This window comes from Pocillopora verrucosa, chromosome 1 (assembly GCF_036669915.1).
Source record: "Pocillopora verrucosa isolate sample1 chromosome 1, ASM3666991v2, whole genome shotgun sequence".
Classification (NCBI taxonomy): Eukaryota; Metazoa; Cnidaria; class Anthozoa; order Scleractinia; family Pocilloporidae; genus Pocillopora; species Pocillopora verrucosa.
In genome coordinates, this window is record NC_089312.1 from 35,039,726 (window position 1) to 35,066,192 (window position 26,467).

The 26,467-nt window shown below is 37.9% G+C and overlaps 2 protein-coding genes and 1 long non-coding RNA gene across 3 annotated transcripts; 2 read left to right on the top strand and 1 right to left on the bottom strand.

The window, feature by feature from the left end:
* The first annotated feature begins 1,343 nt into the window (after positions 1 to 1,343).
* On the top strand, positions 1,344 to 3,940 carry LOC131796972 (mothers against decapentaplegic homolog 6). Its single transcript, XM_059114588.2, has 4 exons — positions 1,344 to 1,932; positions 2,105 to 2,170; positions 2,276 to 2,359; positions 2,591 to 3,940. The coding sequence occupies exons 1-4, from the start codon at positions 1,536 to 1,538 to the stop codon at positions 3,172 to 3,174; spliced, it is 1,131 nt and encodes a 376-aa protein (XP_058970571.1). The 5' UTR covers positions 1,344 to 1,535; the 3' UTR covers positions 3,175 to 3,940.
* A 6,111-nt stretch (positions 3,941 to 10,051) lies between these two features.
* On the bottom strand, positions 10,052 to 26,442 carry LOC131796963 (dymeclin-like). The gene is made up of 17 exons (XM_059114581.2): positions 26,236 to 26,442; positions 24,563 to 24,615; positions 24,327 to 24,420; positions 23,345 to 23,520; positions 22,476 to 22,539; positions 21,880 to 22,005; positions 21,249 to 21,352; positions 20,554 to 20,727; positions 20,260 to 20,347; positions 19,579 to 19,681; positions 18,759 to 18,884; positions 18,236 to 18,349; positions 17,627 to 17,721; positions 15,522 to 15,630; positions 13,731 to 13,913; positions 13,027 to 13,143; positions 10,052 to 12,643 (listed from the first exon to the last, which is right to left on the bottom strand). Exons 1-17 carry the CDS (start codon positions 26,373 to 26,375, stop codon positions 12,485 to 12,487), a joined length of 2,025 nt encoding a protein of 674 aa, XP_058970564.2. The 5' UTR covers positions 26,376 to 26,442; the 3' UTR covers positions 10,052 to 12,484.
* On the top strand, positions 14,810 to 22,463 carry LOC136281134 (uncharacterized). Its single transcript, XR_010717565.1, has 4 exons — positions 14,810 to 14,921; positions 19,997 to 20,152; positions 20,628 to 20,878; positions 21,907 to 22,463. It is a non-coding gene; the product is annotated as an uncharacterized lncRNA (long non-coding RNA).
* Positions 26,443 to 26,467: the final 25 nt, after the last annotated feature.

Genomic DNA, 26,467 nt, shown 5'->3' on the forward strand with positions numbered 1-26,467 from the left:
AGAAAGGCCCGCCCCAAATCGTGAGCACTTGTCAACAACCGCTTACACATGGGTGGGGAGGGTCAGTGGGTCAATGACAAACGAATATATTTCAAGCATCTAGCTTTTCATTCTTTTACATAATACATCAATAATAGATATTTCTTGCTCAAGGGCTTAGCACAGCGGGATACTGTCATCCTCAGGGACAAATTGAACCCTTTCGTGTCTGAGATGTGTTGGAGTATTTACAGTGAAAATATTCAAATAGACAGTTATGTAGATAACACTATTAGAAACGATGCTAAATCATATTCATGCGTCTACCATTATTCACGCGACACCCTTAATCAGATTGTTTTATATTTTGGCAGGAACAAAAAATAAGTGAGGGAAATGTATCCCTCCTTCGCATGGGATATGAACCAAACATTCACCTTTCACCACAGTTTTTGACTCGATGGTATGAGTTTCAATAGCGTTTCGATTCGCTATTTTCATTTCCATTTTGTCTCCTCAGGAAACTTATGTTCAATTTCATGGCAGACCATCTCAGACACAATTTCCACTCTTGCTGACAAAACGCCATGATATGGGCATATGTTGGCTTTGTTGAAAATTAATCCCCTGACCTAAACACAAGTTAATTGGCACAAATTATTAAAACTAATATTTGGCTCGATGGCGGCTTTTAAAGCGGCGAACAGCGGCTTTCGATTTTCATTGAGGTGGTAACAGGCACTAAAAAATAATTCGTTGTGGGTTTTACTATACAAAATCTGATCATATGGATCGCGAAAATAATGAAATCTAAAGGAAAACGAACTTAAATTAATCTTGTTAGATCTTAGAATAACTCCGTGACTTAAGCGGGCAATAACCGAAACCTTAATTAAAACCCGCAGTGGATTTTCATTCTAGAACTTGGTATTGAAGTGAATTGGTTTTCTAGACTTAAAAAAGTTGACAATGCCTTTATAAAAATGGGTCGCTTCAAGTTCGAGAACGGTCATCGATCCAAAGCGAATATAAGAAAAGAGTCGCAAAACATCTGGAGCTGCCCACAGGATTTTTCTTTAACAGCACACCACATGGTTTACACAAAATACCCCCAATCTACAAAGGAACCAGACATCTTTCGAACAAACAAAGTGAAATAAGCTCATTGTGAATTCGATCTTTGGGGGAAGTCAAGAGTGATTTCCGTCGATCAAAGTGTCCACCAATCATCTAGCAGTAAAGTTTATTGAAATTGTTATTTGCGTAACACCACATCAGACAACTATAGACGCGCCAATGCGTCTAGACATGCACGTGACAATATTTCAGCCAATAAGAATGGTTTTAATCTTTGCTGCACGTCGGCAAGTGTTACCGTTGTGCGCTATGGTTGTGAGACGAATTAGTTGATGTGAATCTGCCAGCTCTTTACATGCTGTCTAGACGTGTAAGTTTGCGACGTGATCAAGGAACTTAGATCTTCCTTTCGCATTTTAGGCCACGCAAATCTTTCAGATCGGCTGGATGTGATCGCCAAGAACAAATGTTCAGCTTATATGTTCAAGTTGTTGAGACTGGTGAACAAACTGTCCCTACTCGAGAGTTACTTCGTTCTCACAGCCCGTAAGGATTTTTCGCCTGAGGAAAGTGCCGAACTGAAGTCAATAACTCATTCCATCTTAAAGCGACTCAACGACAGCGAATTCACAGCTCTGCAAACGGCGCTGGAATCGAAAGGCGGCCTTCAGACGAGTTGTATTTTCTTTCCAACGCACGAAAGACTGGGCAAGCGCGTAGTTGTCGAACCGCAAGTTGTTTTGTACCGAGTATTTCGACTCCCGCAAGTTCGAAGCTCCTCGGAACTTAAGCGTAGTCCATGCTGCTCGACACGAAATGGCTTCGACAAGAAAGTGTGTATCAACCCTTTCCACTACAGTACAGTCGTGAACAGTGGTAGGTTTTAATCCATCAAATTCGAAATTTTGTTCGTAGCGACTCTTGTGGCACTGTTTGTGTACCAGATTTTATAACATTTTTAGCATCTCATTTGCATACGAGACAGATCTTTCTTTCTCGCTTTGTCGTTTCGCTGTTGTCGATCATTTCGTTCGTTTTTATTTCATAGGACCATCTAGTGGGATTTACACAGCCCTACCGAAAGCAATGGAGGTTAAAAACGACGAGTCTTCTGGTATGTGCTTTGGAAAGTTCGGTGTTAATAGAGTTTCGTGCGTGTATCCGTTCCAGACGTTCAACCCGTCGGTTTCGCTCACTGATTTTCCTTTTTACTTTGCAGGGTTTTTCAGTAACCATACTCAATCGACAACTTGCCCCATGGACAGCCAAACCTCGTACACGGAGTCTGCTCTGCGGAATATAGGTATAAAATTTTACATACCTTGCTGTGACCTTTGCGGTGTTGTGTCGAATATTTACTCTTTCTTTCGATCGAATGTGAAGCCTCTACTATCAAACTGTTTCACGAGTTGTGAGTGAGTAACCCACTCCATCGGAGTGTCAATTATTTATGGAGTTCATCTTTTTTAGGCTCTTTTACAAGGCGATCTCGTGTTTGAACGCGAATTAACTTAATTTTTGGATGCAATTGCAGGGGCAGATTACTGCAATGCGACGGATAAAAGTTGGTCTAGGCCGTGGTGTTCGATCGCTTATTGGGAACAAAGTGAAAGAATTGGACCGTCGTTTGAAGGGACTGCTGATGTTATCAACGTATTCGAAAGTCTACCCGAGCCCAGTGGGTTCTGTTTAGCTGCACTCGATCGGCGAAGTGATGTACCTGAGCGAACTAAAAGAGTGCGAGAACAGATCGGTTATGGACTACAGTTGACACGCGAAGTTGATGGAGTTTGGATTTATAATCGAAGTGACTGTTCGCTATTTGCAAATGGTCCAACACTGACTTACTCGAACGAAAGCATGGCTGGCGGAAAAGTTAGACATAATATTCTGGTGCATAAAATTCCACCCGGATATTCGCTCAAGGTGTACGATTATAAATTAAGCCCACAAGTATGCCGGGCAGTGGACAGCGCTGGAGTGAGGTGTTATCACCCCGAGACAGTGCGAGTAAGTTTTAAGAAAGGTTGGGGAGTTACATCAACTTCTGAATACCGTCAACCACTCGTAACATGTTGTCCGTGTTGGATCGAGGTACATCTGTCGGTTGCGCGGTAACACGCGTGTACGAGCGAGACCAAGATAAGATCCATGTAAAAGGCGATTTGTTTATGTGGCGGCTTCCTTTCGATCGGATCGTCTAGCATTTCACAGAGTTATAGAAACATGAGTATGATACCTTCATAGAGTATATTATGTATATTGTATATAGAATATTGACTGGCCGAAAATATAATTTAAGGACCTAGTCCGTGAACGAGCTAAATTTGGACAGCGATGAAGTAGACATGTCTCCATAGGAGAGAAACAGATTCTCTAATTGTACAGCGTATTGTTGTTTAATGTTGTTACGCGAGTGAAAAAACACACTAAGAATGAATATATTATATTTTCAATCACGGCTCTTGTTGTGATTAAGTTTCCTTGAAAAACGAAAGTATTTCGGCAGCTTCGGTGTAGGTGTTGAGTGCATTTTGCGCCCTGAAATTGCTCTGATGTCATTCAACCCTAATCCGTCGCATGCGGTTGACCAGACATTCGAATAGACCTTCCGTTTCATTTGTCTTAAGAATAGCCTTGTTTCGGTATTACTCTGTAATTCTTTGCTACGAATGCAATATGCTGTTCTTAAAACCTGTTTATGGGTTAAATGAAGCGCTGAAAATCTTTCAGACAGGTAGCTTATCATAAAGATTAATGTTTAGTACTATCTTTTGACACAACTAAGCTATATATTCATAGTTATCGGGCCGAAACCACTTTGTATACATTACGCGTGATAATTCATTCGATGTTGACTGAGTAAAACCTATTTATGGTGAAAGACTTGAAGCAGGCACGCGCGCGACCAATGTGATGTCGTCGCCTCGGGGCAATGAACAAATCTAATATTTTCTGCACTATCCGAGTTATTCGCGCTCCATAAACCTCGCTAATCTTTTGGCGTGATATTGAGCTCTCTTTGGCTAATGGAGCACAAGAAAGCATGCACGTGTTTTGCGCTCTCTTCTTCAGAATGTGCGCCGCTTTCATGTCAGATATATGATCCAAAGTCGGCGCACAGACTGAAATTTCGAAAGATCACTCATCGGGCAACAGAATTGTAACAGCTCAGAGCGCGTAATATGCTAATGTGGAATTGTTTTGCACATTGATATGTCTGCAACCCCCGATTGTATGCATGAAAATACGAATATAACGCCGATGTTTGCACGCACTTTCTATCGACACTTAAAACAATTTCTCAGTTTTTGTGATCTGTTGTTAGGTGATGTCGGGATTGCATGCAAATGAGGTTTTCAAGGTGGCTTTCCTTAGACATGGGCGGCGTTGTGGGAGAATAATTTTCAGACATCACAAAATTAGATCCATGATGTAGATATTGAAAGAGAAAGGAAGACTTGGCAGCTGTTGTTTGCTTCTCAGGAAAGCAACGGGGTTGATTCTTCGGTGTGAAAAATTTTATTCGACAACATTTTAAAGACTTCACACGTAGCTTTTCAACTCTGGCCTCCAAAACGGAACTGAACTGTCCTCAAGACCATCTGCTTCTTGACGTACCAAATAAACCTGACTAAAAAAACTGTTATATGTAATTAAGAGTGTCTCGAAGCTTTCTTTTGGTTGAGTTTTAATTTCTTAAGGCTTGATTTCAGAGAATTATTCGCTCCTTTAATCCAAAGCTCAATGAATTCATTCAGAAATTGCATGGTGGTGAGAAAATGTCTCAAAAAAGCAATAATTTAATCACCTAGTGTGATGAAAAAAGTAAGCAGCGAGAACGTTTGATAAACTTTGTCTCAAAACAAACCCGAGGCTAAGGAACACCTTCGGCGAAATTTCTCATAGAATTATCTGATCAAAGGCATGATTAAGAAAAATCCAATGTTAAATTTCATGTTTTGGTTGTAATATACGACAAATAAATTTGAACGGAAGTCACTTAGGATAATTTAAATACGCCCCAGACATTACATAATGTACAAATTTGGAAAAAATGTTGCGTGTTGATAATGAAATGCCTTCGAGAAAGCTGAAATGTTGGTTTCACCGCTCAAGGAAATTTGACTATAAGATATAATCCTGTGAAACCGTTTTCGAGACGAAATAATAAACGTTTTCATTGAATGGAACATCAGAGGGGTCTAACTGCCGTCTTCCTGTGTCTCTCATTGTACAGACAATGGAAGCTTTCAAGTGTGTCGGGATCCATGTTTACGGTCAAATTTGGAACACATCGGTTACACACGCGCTGAACAGAGAGAGCTGAAGTTTTTTTTCCTTTCAAAGACAGCATTGAAATTGTTCTGTAGGCGCCCCGCAATCGCGTTTTGAACTCAGTGGGGGACGTTTCACTCAGAACATAGACAAAAAAGTTAATTGTTAGAACAGGTAGAGTTTTCGGCTAATTTTAATTTTTTTTTCAGTTTCAAAGGTTTTAACAGACTGAAGAGTTAAAAAAATTCAGACTTCAATTTCAGCATAGGGTCAGTCTCAGGGTGCTTACAATACCTGGTCTATTCTTATTCAAATTACGAACAGCTGAGTCTAGTCATTCAAAAAAAAAATCTTGACAATTTGCCACATGCCTGTAAGCACGCCTCGAAACAAAACGGAATGAAACAAACAAAAAAACCGAAATAAAGGGTGACAATTTTAGGTTACCCCTGGAAAACCTTTCAGTTTTAGAAACAACTTATACTTGGCATGAACAAAAGGAGGGAGCGCTAAGAGAGACTAGATTTCGATACCGTTTTTTTTTGACATGATCCGACAGCGATTAGTTTGTATTTATTCCTGCGCAACCTAACTACTGTCTGGGTATTTTAACATAGAGGACCATTAACTGCACTGGCAAAAACTGCTGCTATTAGCGTAGCGTATGACCTTACACCATATGACAAGTTTTCTCTACTCCACCAACCAGTGAACAATGTCTCTCTCAAAATTATTTTTTGTACATAATTTTCGAAATTAAAATACGACTGAAAGAAAAGAAGAAAATAAAAGGCCCGTCATTCTTGCCACATCCGCAACGGATCTGTATCCTCGAAAGTGTCGCCGCTAAATCATTAAACTTACAAAAACTCCTAGTTTGCCATAATCTACGCTAACGGAGGTGCCGCTCGTCTTATTGAAGTTTACAGCCATTTTTAATATTCTTCTTTATTCTTCTATTCTCTTTCATAGCATCTCTAACTATACGACACCTGCAGTGCATGATTACATGCTATCAAGAATAGCATCGACGCTGTTTGGTAATTGCATTTAAAAATATAATTGCCCCATCGGTACTTTTAAAAGAAACTTTAGATTAAGGCCGAATAATCCCAACAAATTGTATGGTTTCCCGTCGTACTTAATTGCATGACCGTTAGAGGGCTAGGAGATGTTTCTTTGCGCTGTTTTCAAGGCATAATGATATTAGAAACGTCTTAAAAACAAGGCGAGCACCAGTTTTGCAGGTAACTGTTTAAACAAAGTTGGTCCTCTCGGCCGTGTGAAAGAAATATTCCGGCGAGAAGAAGACCGTATTGTTGTCGATAGTTTAAAAAAAAAAAAGGAGTCCAACTGTTTATTCAACGACAACAAACAATCAACAAAGCATAATCCTTAAAGGCCAAGGATTCGAAAAATATCGCCTACCCCGTTATTTTTCTTTCCTTTCGTTGCGGCGAATTTCAATAGTCGTTGATCAACAAGTAGAAGTGTCCCAGTAAAGCTTGCGCTGATACATAACACGAAAACAATTTCGTATCCTGGCATGAGCTGACCAATATGTCACCGTGTACAGAAAACGGCTTTCGCACTTAATGCGTATGAATGGGCGTGTCTGTCATGGAGTCTCTTACTAGTCAACTGTTTTATTCAATCAAAATCGGCCGTGCTCGAGACATGTTTGTGATATTTTTTTCGTAGGAACTTTTTGCGCTCACGCTGACCTTGTCAGCCTTAAAAAAATTATGACACTTGTTGAAAAGAAACTGTAAAAAAAGGGTCCTTGTCAATATCTCTCTAATGATGTTAGATCGGCCGAGGGTCAGTCTTTATTACTCGTCTCGGAATGTTAGTTGTCTCCGGTTTGCGAAAGGATTATCACGAAAGATGGCTCTCTGAGGACAGGTACCGCTCATGTTTGACGGCAGATTATAATACTTATGACGGACATCTGAAAAATATTGCGCAAAAGGGTCAAGTTATGAGACATTTTTATTTAAGGGCGGAAATTCTGAACTTAGGATTTCGCTGAAGTACTGCACGATGTTGCGTTAATCCCGTTGGCCAATTTGAATTGAATTCATAAAGTTATTGATATCGATTGTCAGATATTATCATTGTGCAAGGAAGTTGAAAGTTGGAAGTTGAAAGCTTAAGTGCTGCCTGAGAGTGTCTGAATATTACTAACGCTGTCCACGTGTAACAAACCTGGAATTTTGTGTGGATCACGGCCCGCTAATGAAAGGCAGTTGCGTCAGTACCATCAATAGTTTAAATATCTGTTTAATTATGTCACTTCATGTCTGTCTTCAACTATCATTCCGTTCTGTAAACGGAAAATTGTTGCTCATGCCTACATTTTCTCTTACATCTCGCCATTTTCTGTCTGAGAGATATTTCAGTCTAGAGGCGCATATTGATCAGACAGATCAGTGATTGATGGCTTTCACTTGTTACGTAAAACAAAAACATAGGCAGAAGGTCTTAAGCGCCATGGGATCAGCGTGCACGCAAGAATACATCTGGCTTCGGTGATTGCTGAGAGAATGGTTTCACGATCCAATCTCCGATCCTTTTCACAGAAACAATTGACCTTAGTGCAACTTAGTTTAGGCAACAGTTGGGTACGGAATGTTACAAGGGACGATTTCAGACACGACATTTTAAGTTTTGGCTGCTATAGCTGCAACATATCGCCATAAAAAATTTTTGTGTTGGAAACAGTCTGAGCGCCAAGATTAAGGATTATATTTTTCATTTAATAACATGATGTTTCATTCAAAAATCGGCGATGAAATAATCAGCTCTTGCCGGTAACATTTCGGACTTATTCATCATGATAGAACGGTAAAACCCAAAAGCAGTCTTTAACAGTGTAGCTCTATGAAGAGGTGCGGTTGCCTTTAAGGAACATTGGGGGCCAGAACTCAGAAGCTTCGACGAAGGTTTGATTGTCAAAATTTCTTTCGTGTTCATTCGAATCGTTGATCGAAGACACTATTCTCCAGCCCCAGCGCTGACGACACATCTTTCCGTTTTGAAATTAATTAGTGCAGAGCACGGCTTTATCGTTTATCCGTATTTGCAGCTGCACAAAGTTAAATGTAGTACATTTAAAAAATTGGAACATTTTATTCAGAGAGCAGAGGGGATGGGGACAAAAATGTGACTGATTTGTCAAACTTGCCAGTTCTTGCCAGTGCTTTCAAACTGAAAGTACATACATGCATTGTAACAATTCAATGAATTTTTTTGTCCAGAATGTCTTCTTCTGGCACACCTTCCATTTTAAACTCATTAACTGATCTCTTGTTGCTACCCACCTATTAAGAAAGCTGGTGAGCTTAATAGGATCATGCGCAGTCAATATAAACGGGCTGGACACTTCAATACTCTTAGCTGGATATAATACAGGAAATAGTCTGTGAATATGCCGGTCGATTCAACTCGAAACACTTCAAAGAGCCTCCCTCGAGACCAAGAAACAATAAAATATTTACCGTGGGGGACTCTCAGTGACATACAATGAATATGTGTAATTTCAGAGAGTGCAAAAACACACTGAAGTCTCTGAACTATTTTCCAACAGTAAAACTTAAATTGAGAACAGCAGTTTTAAAAAAGGCCGGCCATTTCCTATGGGCCCTTCAAACTAGGCGGTCTTTCATTTGAAAATAAGAATCAAGTGGAACTTGGAAACATGAGTTGATCCAATAACGTGACGAAATCTAGAGAGCTTATACAAACTATAATCGACAAACGTTTAGGAAGTTATTCGAAACAGCTGCATCGACCTTGGGGCAGTTAAGGTTCGTGGGAGAGCTTGGGTGCTTGGCGGCAATAAAAAGGAAAGAATTCAGAGGAAAAAAGCAAGCATAGAGTTTAAAATTCCCTTGCTGTCTCGTAGATAGGCGTACGAAGGCCATCAATGAAAGTATCTTTTCGATCCCGTCTCGAAATAATATATCAAAATGAAAAAGTCTTGCAAAATGAAAACTCCTGTAAATTGATCACGATCTCAACCACGAGATTGGTCGGCAAATGACTTTACTGTTCCCCCCATTTCATAAGATCATACAATAAATACAAAGCTAATACTAAATCATGAATTAGCAACTTAGTATAAACCATGATTGCAAAAATGAACAGGCTGCAGTCAAACCAAATTCCCACCGCGCGTAGTATAAGAAGCAAATTGATTACACTTAGGTAAACATCTGTTTTAACGGAGTAAATAGCTCAGCTGTGGATTAGTTTATTTATATCCAGGATTTCTTGCGATTAGTCTATAATTACTGCGAGCTCAAAGAACGTCCCTGTCGGATTCGTGAAAAAATGCAGTTTGTTTCACGTTTCAATCACTTTATCGTGCCAGTTTGCCGGCATAAAGCATAAAGTCAAAACCGAGTCCTTAAACTGAACAACGAACCCATAAAATTGAGATGTCAGCCGGGGTGCTGAGAATTCCTGACGTTAATGAACCACGGCTGGCACAAAAATCGCTGTAATACCGCCGCACTCAGGTAGAACTGAACCCTTTCACTAATCAACACTGTTCACTCTGAAGGAAATATATCATTGGAATTTTCTTAATTTTGGCTGGCTCGGTAAAACAGAATGCAGACAACTAAATAGATATTTCTCAGTTATGTGATTGTAAAAAGTATAAGCTTAATTAATTAAAATACAGCTGGCTAAAACAACAACAGAAACCCCATTATATTTTTAACGTTTAATGGTATATAGCATATAAAGAAATACATATCAAAGTGCTGTTTCACTGATAATTGTGCTCGCACCTTTAAGAGCGATGTGGAACAAAATATATTACGAGGTTAAGATGATTTGAGAACAGTTAAACTTAACAAATCTGACTTTACTTCGCGAAGTAAGCCTGATAAAAGGTTCTGAACAACCGCAATGCCGCATTTTCTAGCTGAGAGGGCTATTCAGTCGAGTGTCACGAAACCACAAACAAAGTAGTAAATTCAGCCCGTCAGAACAAAAGAAAAACATCAGCTTAACCAATCAAAATTTAAATTAAAATAAAAAATTAGCTTAGGGTTGAAGAGCAGAAAACACGAGCCACCAATGCAGTCTGGGATTACTTTCGACACTCAATTGACTATCGCTTGTCAATGCACCATCGCCATACAAACGAAAAAACACCGCGGTGAAGAAATGTCGATATACTAAAATGCGTATTAAAATTGTCAAGTAGAGTGAAAAAGCATTGTCAAGCACAGCACTTTCCAAAACTGTTATAAAATGTTACAAAAAAACATCGTAAATATTTGGAGAAAAGCATACGACTGCAAAACAACCTCTCCAAATCTAATCCTAAAATTTTGAAGCATTCTTCTTCAAACAATGTTTCTTGATCAAGACCAAGGAAGTTAAACAAATACTGACACCAATTTCTTTAAATTCCCTTATAACGGCTGATATACATATTTAGTATTCCCAGATTTAATTTAGTTTATATCATTATTAAACTATGTTAAATATATCGTATTATATTTCCCATCTGCATATGAAACTGTGCTATGAAAATTTATCTATAACTGTTGATATATAAATTAGGATCCAAACAACCTGTGTCGGATCATACCCCCTTAAATGATTAGATTGTTAAAATTATCATATTTGCTCGTTAATTGTTCTCAGCTGTCTGTTGGGCTGTAAGAAATCTTACAAGGCTTTCACCAAACGCGAAGAGTATTTCTTGTTACAATAACTTATCTACTCGAATAACAAAAGGACTGACATATCGACCTCTAAAAGAAACCTCTCTCATTCCAAAGGAAATATGCGTATGTCTAAATTACATAGTTGTACAAAATGCCGCCTTTGCAGCCACTTTGAAGAGCTAAGTCCAAATATTTAATCTACCTCTTACGCTGTGCAAAGCAACTTTTACCACGATGGAAACTGCGAATTAAAATTTCAGTTCGGAAAAATATATAAACACAAAAGGGGTGATGAGATATCAAGAAATAAAAAGGATTGCAAAAGATGGAGAAGATTAAGACAGATTGCGAACTTGAAATACTGAAGCCAAAATTTTTAACAGGCAGGGACCACGACATTGGCCTTAAATATCTCTTAAGCGATCCCACTTGGCTTTTCAAGTAAACAAAATTTCCACTGAAATATTCCATGAATTGGATATATAAGAGATTTGTCTGCAATATTTCCCAGACTAATACATCTTTAATTCCCTTTAATCTTGTAATTTCTGAGGATTTGCAGTTAATCTCGGTGTGAATTGACTTCCTTGTATCATTCCTAGCTTCATTTACGTTCCTAATTCGATTATAACTCAATTTTTTCCCCATCTCTACTTTAGAGCATACATCCTTAATAGGATAACTAGGATGTTTGAGATATTGAAACGCTCAGAAACCTTCCGAGGTTAAGTGAAATTCGGCGCAAGCTTTCGTCTGCTAACTAGAGGATTTCAACATACTTCTCAGATTATTCCAGTTTCTGTTTTCGTTTCACACTATCGCAATTCGCATGAGGGCGTTACTGCTGTAACTTGATGCTTTAACCGAAATCTGCACGACCACATCAAACAAACACGAGCAAGCTTGAGGAAAACGCCTATAAGTTCGTAACTCACTATCTAAACACTCCTATCTCTATGCCGAATGGAAAATAAGTTTCTGTACTTAATTTACAATGGATTCACAGACACAGAGCATAACCAAATTTCCTGAGCTCCACGGTCGCGAGACGTAAACAAAATATTGATTAGACACTCTAATCTCATCAATGTGTGTAGTCAATTGTTGGTTCACCATCGATTTGCGCTCAACGAGCACGTACGCTTTAAAAACACTCATTAAGAGGATACGTTTGGGATCAAAGGTGGCATAAAAGTTACAATTTTTTGTGCACTAACATATTTTCCCCGTTTTCAAAAATCAACAGGGCCAACTAGATTTGGACCCTTGAAAATGATGCTCAAGAACGAACGTGTCAAAATACTTTACGACATCAGTGGGACAAAGCTGCATTATTGGATAAAAATAGGATGCTTCTAATGTTACATCTTTACTGCACAAGTCCACTGTCTATCGAAACCTTTGATACATCCTGCAACATCCCGGATACGTTCCCGCCGCACCATATTTGGAGTTGCTCTCTACGATCCAGACTCGTCAGACTCAGGATGGAAGAGTTGAATGTGATCTGGGTTCCAGTAAAGTGTCGATGATTTGTAAACTAAGGACCAGACATATGGGATGAAAAACTCCTCTGGTTGTTCTTCCTCCACGTATTTGAACTTAAGCTCAGGAAATTTCTTCAGAAAGCAGGAGTTTGAAAAAAAAATTAAAAAACCAATTACTACTTCACCAATGACGCTGCATTTTGTTTAAAAAGAGAAATGACAGCTTTTTTAGTGCCTCAATGACAGCCTTGAAAGTGCAGGAGCGGCATCAGTAAGTTTAGCAGAATAATGATTACTGTCTCAGTAAGGACGATAGGGTAACAACCGTTATCAACGTTATCATCTTAAAGAAAGGAGATCAGTCTCAATAGATCCAAACTTGTGGTAGTGAGGTGTAGGGGTTCTTACAAAAGGTGCTCTCTGGGCTTGTCTGAATGCAAAGCTAGCACGGAAAAAGAATGTTGTTGGAATGAAAGTGTACGTCACACGTACATCATCATAAGTACTCTCGTTACCTTGAGTCTATCTCTAGGCCACTGAAGTGTTCCTTGTTTAATGACATCGAGCACCACTCCAACAGACAGCGTCTGCTCTGGGTGCTGCTCCAGGCGGGCACTGAAGAATGCCAACACCTTAAAAAAATACGCATTAGTCATCTCATTTTGAACAATCGATAAGAATCACTGTCCACTGTTGCGCATTCACCATTAAAAGATAACCATTTTAAGTGATTAGCAACAACCGCCATATAGGAGGTCATTGTGCCCAAAATAACTCAACAGAGAGAAAAATAAAGCTGTTTGTAGGCTACACGATTTCCTTCTCAATAGATAAAACAAACAGTCACGCCTAAACTGTTTTACAGCTCTCACTACAGGGTGTGGTAGCTGATTGTGGTCTCCAACCACAGTTCAAAATCTGACACACACGTCGAAGGAATCGAAACTACCAATTAAAATTAAAGTTTAAATTTGAAGATTCCATTTCGGTGCATATTGTACCATCTCTAAAAAATTCTACGCTTTCTTGAAACTGCTAAACTCCTAAGATGTGATGAATAATTCTCCCTTCAGATTGTTACAAAATCTATGGAGAATTCATTGGGAGAATTTGGCATTGTATCTATTCACCTGTTGGTACTGATATAACGAGGAAAAGTTATGTATCACTCGCATCTCACCTGCTCACAGTTAGAGGGTTACATAAAGGATTCACTCACCGTGTCTATATTCTGTATAATATCTTGGAAGGTTGGGTGCGTCCTAAACTGAGCGAATAGTTCTCTTCTGTGGAGTAAGGTGTACACCAGGTTTGGATTATGATGAAGTGTGTTGGTAACACACGAATTGATGATTTCCAACACCATACGGATCACTTCTTCAAGAATTGCAAGGTCTGCCAGCTGGGGAAGGAAATTGGACACAAATCATAAGAGAGGTTCAGGAAGGCGAGAGGAGTACAGTTGTTACTGTTACTGTATATACTACAAAGTGCGTAACAACAAATGTCGTAAAAAAACAATACCGAAGTAGTCACAAACGCTAATCAAAACAAAGGAACCGACGACTACTCAGAGCAAATAAATGTGAAAGATCTTTCACAGGCGTGCCAATAAAAACCAGTGACCAGTGGACCGCCGTGTACAAGACCTCTTAGTGTCTTCTGTTTAGCCTGCCCCAAGACATCCCCAGAGGGAAGGAGCCTTTTCCGGGCAAAGCCGCCTTTCCGCAGACAATAATGAAAAAGGTTAATGAAACCCTTGCTTTAAGACGCGACTAAACCAGTCACAAATGGTATTAGTTAATGCTGTCTTGTTGTAAATCTGACGAGATTTTTCGAGGCCAATCTTGAAGTGAAGTAATGCAAACCAAGGCAATGAAGACTACCTTCGACGATCAACTGAAAATTTCTCTGAACTTTGTCACTGAATTGTTCTTGAATTTGTTTTTCTCGTAGCAGTAGGCCGCTCGTTAGAATCACCGACACCCCACTTCTAAGTCAAACAGTTAACCCTTTAAGTAAAACCAAATGTGTTTCATTTTTTATGAAGAATTCTGTTTGGTTCTACAGATACAGGTTAAGGGCCAGTCTTTTTTTTTCATTTAAAAAAACCAGAAACTTATTAATTAGTAGAAGACAGACACAAGTACCCCACGCACTTAAGAAAGACCGTCTATTTCGTAGCTAAATGTAATTGATTTAATTTTTGCGTCTAAGATATCTTGATTGAGCTGCCAAACGCAGTAGGAGGGTCATAAATCTTAATCTGCTTTCCATCTCACAGGCTTTGGGTGATAACCTGTCTCCTTTTTTCCGCAAATATTTTCTAGAAGAGAATATTTGCACGTTTCTGATGAAGCCGGCGCAGCAGGAAGTGTGAGATAAATGTTGGTGTCATACGTGTGGATAAGTAAGTTTTTCTCTTATTCTCTCTGCGGTTTATTTAATTTTATTATGGCCCCAGGGCCATATGGCTTTTACTCCAAAACTCCCTCCAGTTGCGCGGGCTATTTTCAGTACTGCGGAACACTTCTTCCGAAAAAAAAAAAAATCAAGCAAAATAGAACACAAACAAACGAACAAAGTAAAGCACAATCATATAAAGAGAATGCGATATTTGAAAATCTGATCTAAGTTTCCAATGTAAGTGAGACTAACTTAACATTTTGTGTTCATCGCCGTCGTGCAAACGAATATAACACTAAAGTCCAAGCTTGGCTTCCTCGTTTTCTGTAGCCCGTTTTATTACTGAGAGAGTTAAGCAGTAGGGCGAGGTTGATTAAAAAAAAATTGTTATTCCGTCCTACACAGCCGGAGTTTCTGTCTTTACACCGATCACGGCAATCATTGAAAATCACCCATAATTCGCGGTGGAGTATCAAATGGCGGATTTTGCCGATCGCTTCGATCAGAGTATTTAAAGTCTTTAGTGTGCAGTGTGTCGAACATCAGCGATTAGAACCACCGACATTTAACATTTATCTACAAGACAAAAATCCGAGATACTCACGTGGTCGCTGTTGTGAGCTTCGTTTGCATTTTGCTGTTGGTTGCCACTTTCAGCTTGTTTCAGCAGCTCTGTCACCTTAGCGTGCTTCTTTGACAGTAGAGCGTACAAACTAGAGTTGAATAAACACAAAATCAAATGATTAACAGAGACAGATCAGAAGGAACCCTATTAAATTCGTTGATAGCTCTCTTGTTAAAAGGCGACCACTGTGGAAAGCCTTTTGGATCCCAAACTCTCCAAAGTCAAGGTTACCCCCATGAAAGGAAGAGGAGTATGAAATCACAACTGATGAGGTGATCGCCCAAATGACAGTGAAGAAACCAAGAGCGTAAATATCCATCGGGATTGATCTAAGAACATTCAAGCACAATTTGAGCAGCTCCGTCACACATTTCGCTTTGTTTCTTGCGCCGTAAAAAAAACCCTTGTCAAATTGGAGCATCCGATACGATACATTCAAGTGGGAGGCTACTTAAAGATCAAAGAAGAGGAAAAGAGAGAAAGAACGTGATGTTTAGGGTTGGGGATTGATGATCAACACAGATTCTGAATGAAAACCTTTGAACAAATTTCGGCTAATTCTTTAGAATGTCGAAAAAAAAATTTGGGGGCTGGTTTTCTCCTTTTAATGATCCACATTTTGTGCTCTTGTAGATGAAAGAATCCCGCAAAAGTTAACTACCTTCAATCAACAGAAAACTTCGTATGCATATCAAGTGTCGATTCGCAATCGGACTCACTCTACTATGCAGTCTTTTTCGGTATAAAATGACAAGGAAGAATATTTGAAAATATTGCTTTTCTCTTCTTGTTAATGTTCTGCCTCTAAATGCAAAATCAAAAGAACTAGCTCTCAGCAGAATTTCATTCATCTTAAACCACAAAAGGCGTGCTCCAGCGGTAAACGAAAATTCTTTTAATCTGCAAAACCGGGCCTACTGAAGTAAAATTATCATGCTGCACAGTCGCACGTTAGGAACTTTACTTTCGTAATTAGCGGCTTAGTAGGTCGCTAAAAATCGCTTGGGACGATATAATTCAAATTAAGATCCTTACAGCCTAAAAAAGGTCAAACTCTGCTATAAATCATTTCGATTGTGTCGGACATGTGGAAGGAGCTTACTGTGTTACAACCTGTCGTTCAATCAACAGCATTGCTAAAAAAAAATGGCCACATGATAAGTGATGAAAGTTAAAGTCTCATTTTAGTATTACATGTAAAACACGCCTTGTAATTGCGGTTTGTGACTATTTGTATTCACGACCTTAAATGCACCGTCTAAGGAGCTGTCTAAGCGGTACGACGTTTTACAGACGACATGCTCTGACAAAAATGTCATTGTTGCGATCTATCGAAATAAGTAAAAATAACAATAATAATAATAATAATAATAATAATAATAATAATAATAACGATGGGCAGTAACGGTGGACATTCCACGAGGTGGATCTTCCGTTCATTGTTTTCAAGTCGAATTGGAATTTCGAATATTTTTCATGTTTGTTGGGAGAGAGGCTTTACGACGGAGTTTTGTAAAAGCAGGGGTTTCAGTACCATTTCCCATCAGCATCCGCCGATGGTGTAATGGGCAGCCGTGGTTTCAGGTGAAACCCAATCACGACAGCTGGCTTGCATGTTCAACAGACAACACAACGAGGTTTTAAAGGTGGCGGCAGACCGTCGTTCACCGGCTGTGTGAGCACAACTGCTGATGAGGGGAACGAAAATACTGAAAGGAACCAGAGAGAACTAAGAGCAAACTCGAGGATACTGGTTGAAGTTGAACAGAAAGGAACCTGAACAACAACTGTTTGGTTAAGTCTAAGCGAGTATTTTTTTTTGGAACAGTCACAAAGCGTACCGAAATAAAACTGAAGTAACCCAGGATGACTTTAGTCTGTTTTGAACGTGCATTGAACAGCGCGTGATGGTTGTTCAAAGCGGGAAAAAGGAGAGAAGATTTGGAAAGGTCCTCACTTTTTCGTTCTGCGCTTCTTTATTGCGTCCAGTTTACTAACACTACTTCTGGAGGGGGTTTTTTAAATTTTTTATCGACCCTTTATTTTAAAAATTACTCTATAAATGTGGGTATAAAAACCATTACCTGACAATTCTTTGTGTAACATATGGGTGAAGCGCGTGGAACTGTGACGACATATTGGCTAGTGTAGCCAGGCAGTTAGTATGCAGATATTTGTCCTGGAGTAAATATAAACTGTTTTAGTTTGCAAATATATCAGTGCCCGATGAATTGATTCTCACAAGTGAACTGCGATTATATAACAAAAATTTGGGAAAGAAAAACCCTCTAACTTTAAATTGCCCCAGTTCCAACGTGTGGCCTCGTAGCGCAGTTGTTAGTAGCGCCCAGTTAGTATCTGGGAGCCATGGGTTTTCTGCAATTACTTAAATGGTCGCTCAACTGCGAGAATCATAACTTTACTTGAGAAAAATTGCACAAACTAATTAAAAGTACTTCTAAATAAAAATGACGGTTTAACGGAGCTCCAACCGTTCATTTAAGATGATAGTTAAGTAGTTTTCCTGGAACCTAGGAACAATACATAAGTTTTCACATTAAAAAAAAAGTTTATCTTTGCTTAATTCATAGGAATGTATTGTGTATTTGTACAATTGTCAAACAAAAATTTTGGTTATTTCTTGATTGTCAAATTGCCTCACGATGATGATGATATCTACAGTTAATACTCACCCTCATTTTGGTCATGTTATATTGTATCGTTCTGAGCACAACTAACACTAGTAGACCCCCCAGGGTAATATTTGTAATAACTCGTTCTGTATACCACGGTATTGTGGGAATAACCTGCAAGAAAACCCAGAAAATAAAATATCTAGTACTTGCTGGTCAAGCGGCAGCCAATTAATAAATAATTAAAGTGAAAATTTTTAAGATAAACCTTACACACAAAGACGGAACAATCATCATCATACATCCTCAGCCCTAAACACAGTTTGGCGACACAAAGCCGTTTACGCCAAATAAATTATACATCTTTGTCGCTTAATCTTGATTTTGAGGTTTTCGTCTTTCCGAGAAAACAATTATTTTCAGTATATCTGTTCCATTTAAACTAACAGTTTCCTTCTCCTAAAATTGCACAAAACATCGAGATACTGTTCGTTTAAGGCTGAAGTTAGAATACTCAGGAATGACTCGAAGTTTACAAAATCCCCGTGTGAGAAGAAAAAATATCTCAAAGTGCAAATCTTACCAGCTCATGAACTGACTTGTTGAAGTTTTCGTCCTGGCTCAGAATTAACAGGATAATAAGTGACATATAAATATGATGTGCATTGTGATTATCAGCGTTATAAAGTAATTTTAGAATCGGCATCACCTGGAAAGACAGAAAGAAACAAATATAAAGACCAGCAGCTGAAAAGCTAAAGGCATTTTATATATCAAGTTCACATTCATTATTGCATGTGTACTGTATTCAGTGGCCTGATGGGTTTTGCTTTAGAGGTAGGATCACTAAGTCCACGTTCGAGCCTCAAGCAGGTCATGAAGTGGATTCGTTAAAACCCAGTTACTGGCAGTCCACCGCTGCCTATTAAACCTCTTACTGACTACCTTCTGTTTAGCATGTAAACAGGGTTTTGTGTTTAGGTCTTGCCTTTCGACCCCTGTCCGGGCACAGCCGTCTATAACAACATCGGCAGCCGCTTATGGCAAGAGTTATCAATAACCGCTGTCGTTGCACTGCGTTGTTGGACAAAACACTTGACTTTGGCTGTGCCTCTCCACCAAGAAGCATATATAGGTACAGATTACTTCTCGGGGGGGGGGGGGGGGGGAAACCTAAAATGGACTTAATCATGTAAGAGAACGAACAATGCTCTTTGTAGCTTCGTACTATAAAAAAGTGAACATGCCCCACTAGTATAAGGCACCATGGATACGAATTTGTTCTGAGTTTGACTTTTGGTAGTAGGCACTTTGAGTATACTTCTTCAAGAGAGTTTTACAAGGGTGTGACATTTGCAAATAAAATTGGGACTTGCTCACAAATACAAAAATATAGCCCTTACCAAGTTATCAATATCTGTCCTCGACAGGATAAAAGATGCCACACTGGAATTGCGATGCAGTAATAAATACAACAGAAGTGTTGTTTGATCTTTATGTAGATCTCTGTTGGTAACCAACAACATCCATCAACAATTACCTTTAAGTCTCAGACATAATGAATGACCATAGTAGAATATGATTCAGAAAAGGCCTTGCTACAGCCATGATCATTATCTAACACAATAACTGAATGACTGCAACAATCATTCAGTGCACCTACATTACATATAAGTACACAAGTAGCAAAACAGTCAAGTATTATTCTTTTCAGTCTTCTCTGTAATAAGGTCCTTAAACAAGTTTTCACGTCTTATAATAGAACTGCCAGATTGAGTACATCAAAGGTGTTACCAGTACTTCATAATATTTTTTTTGCAGAAACATCTCAGCGAGACAGAGTCTTCATCTGATCGGCTAATCATGCCCTAATAACAGGCCAGCTTTGACAACACAGGCCAGAGTCTGACATTGTTTTTCTGTGCCATTTGGAGCAAAGTGGAAAAAGGAAACCAAAGTCAAGAAAACAAAATGAAGGTATTTATTGTTCTAGGTTAATCCTAAGTGAAAAAATGCAAGACTTAGACACAGTTTTTTACCCAAACCTAGACCTCCCACCAGATAAACAAAACACTAATGCCAACCTGCAGATTGCTGAGAACAGCATCCCAATGTGGAGCGTAAAGGGAGGATCACCCTCTTTATCCAAATTGTCTTGGTCCATCATGTTTTCTATATAAAAATAGTATTGAATATGTGAAAGGAGGCATCCAAACATCTTATAGTACAATCTTCAGAGATTGTATGCATTTTTGTCAAAAAATCTTTCCGATTGCAAAATAAAAACCAATACACAAGAACAGTTACAGAAAAATTCCATTTTTAGAGCAATCTGGCTATTGTAAGTACATGTAGGAAGATTAAAAAATTTCAAATACCTTTGAGTTTCCTATTTGTGAAGTAAAACAGTGCATGTCTGTAAGGATTTATTTTTTTCTTGTCCTGCGTGCAGTGATTAACAAGAACAAGCAGCAACAATAAGCTCTGATTTGCCATAAGGGAGGAGTCACCTTCACCTGTGCCTTGAGAGCCAAACCATGACCATACACCAGCTAAAAAAAGTGAAAAGAAAATGAGAGATGCCATTAATTCTACCACTGTCATGTTAATGGCAGTTTTAATGCAATAACAGGGTGGTCAGTATAATCTGAATACAAGGCATGTTGCCCATCCTTCAAGAACTCATCCCAGTTAAATATCAAGGTGTGTTGCTATTCTGAGGCCCTCCCTACATAGGATTCCTGTCCATTGCAGGTTCCACCTTCCCCCTCCCCCACCCTGACTTTTCATCATCCTCAGGCTTCCATGACAAGGTGAATAAACAAAAATAAAGTAGACTTTGATCAAACAATTAAAAAAAATTGTCCAATAACCAAGCTTAAAGATGTGGGTAATTTGAAAGAGCAATTCTATATACCACTAGTACCTCTTCAGTATTTGTGAAATACAATCTTTACTTTTCAATTTCCTCCTAATATTCACTTGTACACTGTAAAGTACCATCAACCCTCAGTATACTGTACTTGTTCTATAAAGATAAAGGAAAATTCCTGGACAGCCGACAAATACTTACAAAACCAGCCTCCATTGGTAACTCTTGTAAGCTCTGCTGGCGTTTTCTCACTTTTGATGAAGTTCTTTAAAAGAACTCTGACAAGGTCATTTGCACTTGAATTGCTATATGTAATAGAAAATATCACATGCAGTCATGGATGCCTAACGTAACTGTAAAGTAAACATATGTAGCAAATTTTTTGTAGTGGAATGCCAAAAATACAACATGTATGTCTGGAGTAACTAATTTTATTCACAACCACTTACTAGACAAGACAAATGAATAATGGATAGCACAAGTAGTAGAGTTATATATAGTGCTATATAATGAACAAAGAGCATAATTGCTGATTAGGCATCTGATTGAAAACTATATAATTTCTATGAGTTATGTGAGTAGTTTTATATCAGAACCAAATATACATATAAGTAGGGTAATTCAGTATTATCAACTAAGTTGATAACATAAATTGGCCACCGTAAAGAGTTTTAAAAGTGACTTATTGAGTGTTAGCCCTTTGTCAAAGTATATAGATATAAGTACTCTGACAGACATTGACATACAGTTTCCTATGAAGAAACAAAAACAAGCTAAATTTTCATATCCAAACAATCACTATAATAAGAAATACTTATTATGTTTTTCTTACCATTTTCCCTTCATGATAACCTGATAGAAGATACTACTGTGAGATGCACCAGAGTCAAACATCTGAACTGATAACATGACCAACAGAGTGTTTATAGCTTCAACATGAATGGGATATGTCACTTCACTGTTGAAACAAACAAGGGAAAAAAAATCAACCTCTGGTCCCAGTAAAAGTCAATTGAACTGTATGCTAGTACAGGTATCATTTAGCTTATGTATCAGGAAAAATAATATGCAAGAAAAGAAAAGCTAGAGAATATTGAGACTTAAGAATGTATGTTTAAATTGTTCAATAAAAAGCTAAGCAAGATGATTCCATAAGTTCATTTATCCATTAACAGATATACATTGTATTAGCAGAAGTTTGTCAACAATCATAAATCATTTTACTTCACGTAATCCTGATACCTGTGCATTACATATAGCAAAGAAGAATTGCTTAACAATAATCAAATAATTACTTTATACGTATCTAAACTTCTGTGCTGACAATATCAGGTAAAAATGCTATTCAAGTCATAATAGAAAATTAATAAATTAAATTAAATTCAATAATTCTAAAATTAGAAGAAAAAAAATCTTATTTTATGATACCTGACAGGCACATTGACAATGACATCAATAAGACCACAAATAAGATCCTCTATAATTCCACAGTCTACAAAAGCAGACAATAAAAGATCATGAACATTAAATGAATACAATTCTATAACTGCATGCATGGCAGTTATTCACAGATGTGGGTGTCAGTTTTTATGTAGGCAAGGACAGTAGCAGTGCAACAAGTAATCATTACATGTTAAATACTGATAATAAATTATAAAAATGGTACCAACTTTTATATATCAAGGTCAACAAAATAGTAATTATTATTCATTTTTTAATGTCCTGAAAGAATGGAAATTGACAAATAAACAGAGTATCTGAAATTAAGAAATATTTCAATCATTATGGTGAAATTATTTGTCAATTTTGGGGGCTAGCTTACATCTCATATTCTTATTGGGTTCCTTTTCACTGCAGTTTTTCAGAAGGTGGTAGAAATGTATCTATTGGATGGCATTATCCACCATTCAAACAACAGGGGCCTGGGCCCAGTTGTTGGTAACTAATACCATTCACTGGGTAGATCTTTACTAGTGGACAAGTCTGTGTGTTTTGTCAACATTGATCTATCAGACGGTTATTTATTCAGTTGATGGCATTATCCATCCTTTGAACAACTGGGTCCTGCAGCTGATTTGATCAACAGTTTATAGATGAACTAAGCCTGTTGCTAACTTGCTATGTTTTTTTTCATACATCCCACAAAATTAAAATGGAATTTGGTCAAAAGGGTCCAGCAGAGGCAGGCCAACAAGTGGTATTAATACCAACTGAGGAGGAGTTGCTCATAGAAAGTTCAACAATTTATCACCTTTATCACCTATAACAGTATATGTATGTTATGCATCAATCATCACCTGTGCAGTGCAACACTTGTCCAGAGAAGCCAGACACATCCTGGTCACTTTGAGATTTCACTACAGAGCCTCCTAAATGCCTGATAACCTCTTCATTGGGTAACATCTCTATAAAATATTTTGAAAAACTACGAACAAGAAGGATGGCATTGTAGCTCTCCGATGTGAAGTCACTGCTGTGAAAAGCAAAAAAAATTGATGTGATATCAGTCAGGCAGAAAAATAATTCAACTAAAGCACTCTAACTGGTATGCTTACATTTTGAAGGACTGGCATTGTATTTATCAAATGAAAGGAAAATCTCAAACTGAGGCCTTGTTCAATCAACATACATGTGGGTTTTATCAACTTAAAGCCTTTATCTACCAGAAGTAACATGCAAGTCACTTCTCCCTGAAAAATCCAAATATTACTGAGCAAACAGGTGATCACAAACTCAAACTTATCTAGAAGTTTGAAACTCAAACTTAAGTAGAAGTTGTTATCTTGATCTAACACCAAATTCTAGTAACTAATTACAAGAAAATGTGTAGAAGCAAGAGGGGAGAACTGCTCATCAGATCTTGGGAGTTAAAGGGTTATCACTGTGTTGTAATTTGATTTACAGCTGGACTCTGGTTGAGTCTTAATTTCCAGTTTGTCCACAATTGAACAAAGGAAATTGAGGAGTAACATATGAAGAAATTTCTTTAGCTAAAATTTTAATCAAACTGCAACAAAAATGGCTACAAACCACAGCTGAACTCTCCAAACAACCAAACAAGCTTTAGATGAGTATACACATACATGCTCTGAGAATAAATGCTCCAAGTATGTTTTTAAAAATATAAAAAAAACAGACACACAGACACATGGTACTCAACTTGCCAATCAATTCCTAAATTGTATACCTGACAGTCCAGTTACCTCTTAATATTAACTGCATGAAAGGAACTTTTAACAGAATTGAGTAAAACCAATTAACAAAGCTATGAATACTTACTTGTCACATTTTGTACTGTCTTTCAAATCTGGTATTCTTTTCAAAAACACTTTTATAAGGGTGACAAAATTTCTTGTTGTTAAATTGTTTCCAACTGAAAAGGTGAAATAATAATTAACTAACTTTATGATAAATTAATCTAGTGTAGATTAAGTCCTAAGAAGGATTTTATAAATCAAAATAGTCTAATATCAATTGATGCTTGCTTGGAACAAGTTTCAAATTTGAACATGTACCTAGCCTTTGACAAATTGGTTCTGTAGCTTCCTCCAACAATCTGGCATCAGCACTGAAAGAATAGGAAAACTATGTTGATTTCAATTCTATTTGTAAATGTGGAAGTACAGTTTTGTCTAACAAAAAAGGAAATGTAAACTGAAAAAATCCTATAAAAAGATATAGCAGAGAGAGTGATAACTTCTTTTTCCTAAATATTGTAAGAAAAATTTTAAGCATTGTGGGTACAGACTGAAGTGCACTATTCTTACTCTCTTTGATTTGCACGAAAACCAAGTCTAAAAATTTCTTTCCCAGCTCTAAATATTCCACTATTATAACATTTGGGCTTATGACTTCAATTACATCCTTTATTTGGCATGATTGTTGACATTTTGAACTTTAAAATTTATCAATGGTTCATTTGGACATGCTCTGCATAAGCCTCGTAGATAGTAAATTAAATCAATTTAGTATATAAGATACACTCTAGGCAGGTTAAATTCAGTGATCATTAGTGTTGTTTTCAAAAGTGTATGGGAATCCCTCATGTGACCGGCATAAATTTTGGGCATATAGTGGTAGGCAGCTAAGGAAGTTTGCAACCACTGGTTCTGTCCCTTCATTGGTTTGTGGCACATAATTTTAGCTCCAACACATGTCTAGAGCTTGCTCTTGAATTTTGAAAGCCTTGCTGTATCTTTGAATGAAAGTACAGGTCATTATAAACAGTTGAAAGTTCTACAGGCAGTCAGCAATGTTTAAGAAAATTAACAAAAGCAGTTGACTGGCCATGTCATAATGATGAAATAGTCTCACAGTTATTTCCTTTGAAAAGAAACTGTTACGTTGCTGGCTGTATAATAACAGAAGGCAAGTGAAATAGGTAGTTCTACAACTGATGTCCAAGTCAAGTCAAAGGCAGATGTAATAAGAAGCCACCCAGTAATAACTTTTGAAAAGTTGTTGTATTAACCCTTTTGTTGGGAAAACAATGGATTTCCAAAGTTCAGCCTTTTTAATAATCAAGTGCCAAGCTAATCTCAGTCCAGTTACTCTAAATGCATGTAGTCACGAAATTTTTCCAACAGTCTGTTGATAGTGGATCGGAATTCTTCATCTAGGCGAGTTACTTTAGTTCTCACTTGAGTGGCCTGGTCATCATTTTTACTTTAGCCAGTATGGGCAAACTAAATATGACCGAGTGATAAACCATATGAATCAACGAACAACACTTTCAAAGCTTCGAAAACGAAATTTAAGGAGCCCCCTTACCATTCCATAACCATCTCGTGATTGCCAATTAAATCACCAGACTGTGGTAAATCAAGTGAATAACATGCTAACTTTTTCATCAAAACAAATAATTCCTGACGAAATTTCCAAAACCATTCTATGCGTATTTCCCTCTGTACGAAAGTGCGCCAGAATCAAAGCACAAGCCACAGATTGCTTTCACAAAAGAAATCATAAACTTAATAACTCAGCCAATGTTTACAAGCAAACTATCGATCGTTGTACCTATATTTGACATGTAGTTAGGTCTTAAAAGAAATACTATCCCTCCGCGCAGAAAGCGTCAAATAGAGAAGCTCACACTTCAGTCCTACCTGGCTCTTTCAAAATCATCTCTCAGATTTAAAGAAAAATGAATGCGCAAATATAGGACTAAATTAATTTGGCTTTAGCTAACCTGTTGTAGGGAGCTTGAAACGAGAACGCCAAGATATCTTGCCAAAACTCGTCTTCTTCCCCAATCGCTGTGTCTCCAGTAAATGTTTGGAGGACAGGGTTGTGTTGCAAATCGCTTATAGATGAGGGTTTAGCCCCCATTTTGAGTAGAAACTCGAGCTATAGAAAAGTTGTAAAAAGCTGCATTTTATTCTGTAGTTGAGCTTCTGAAGAGTGCCACGAATTCTTCAACA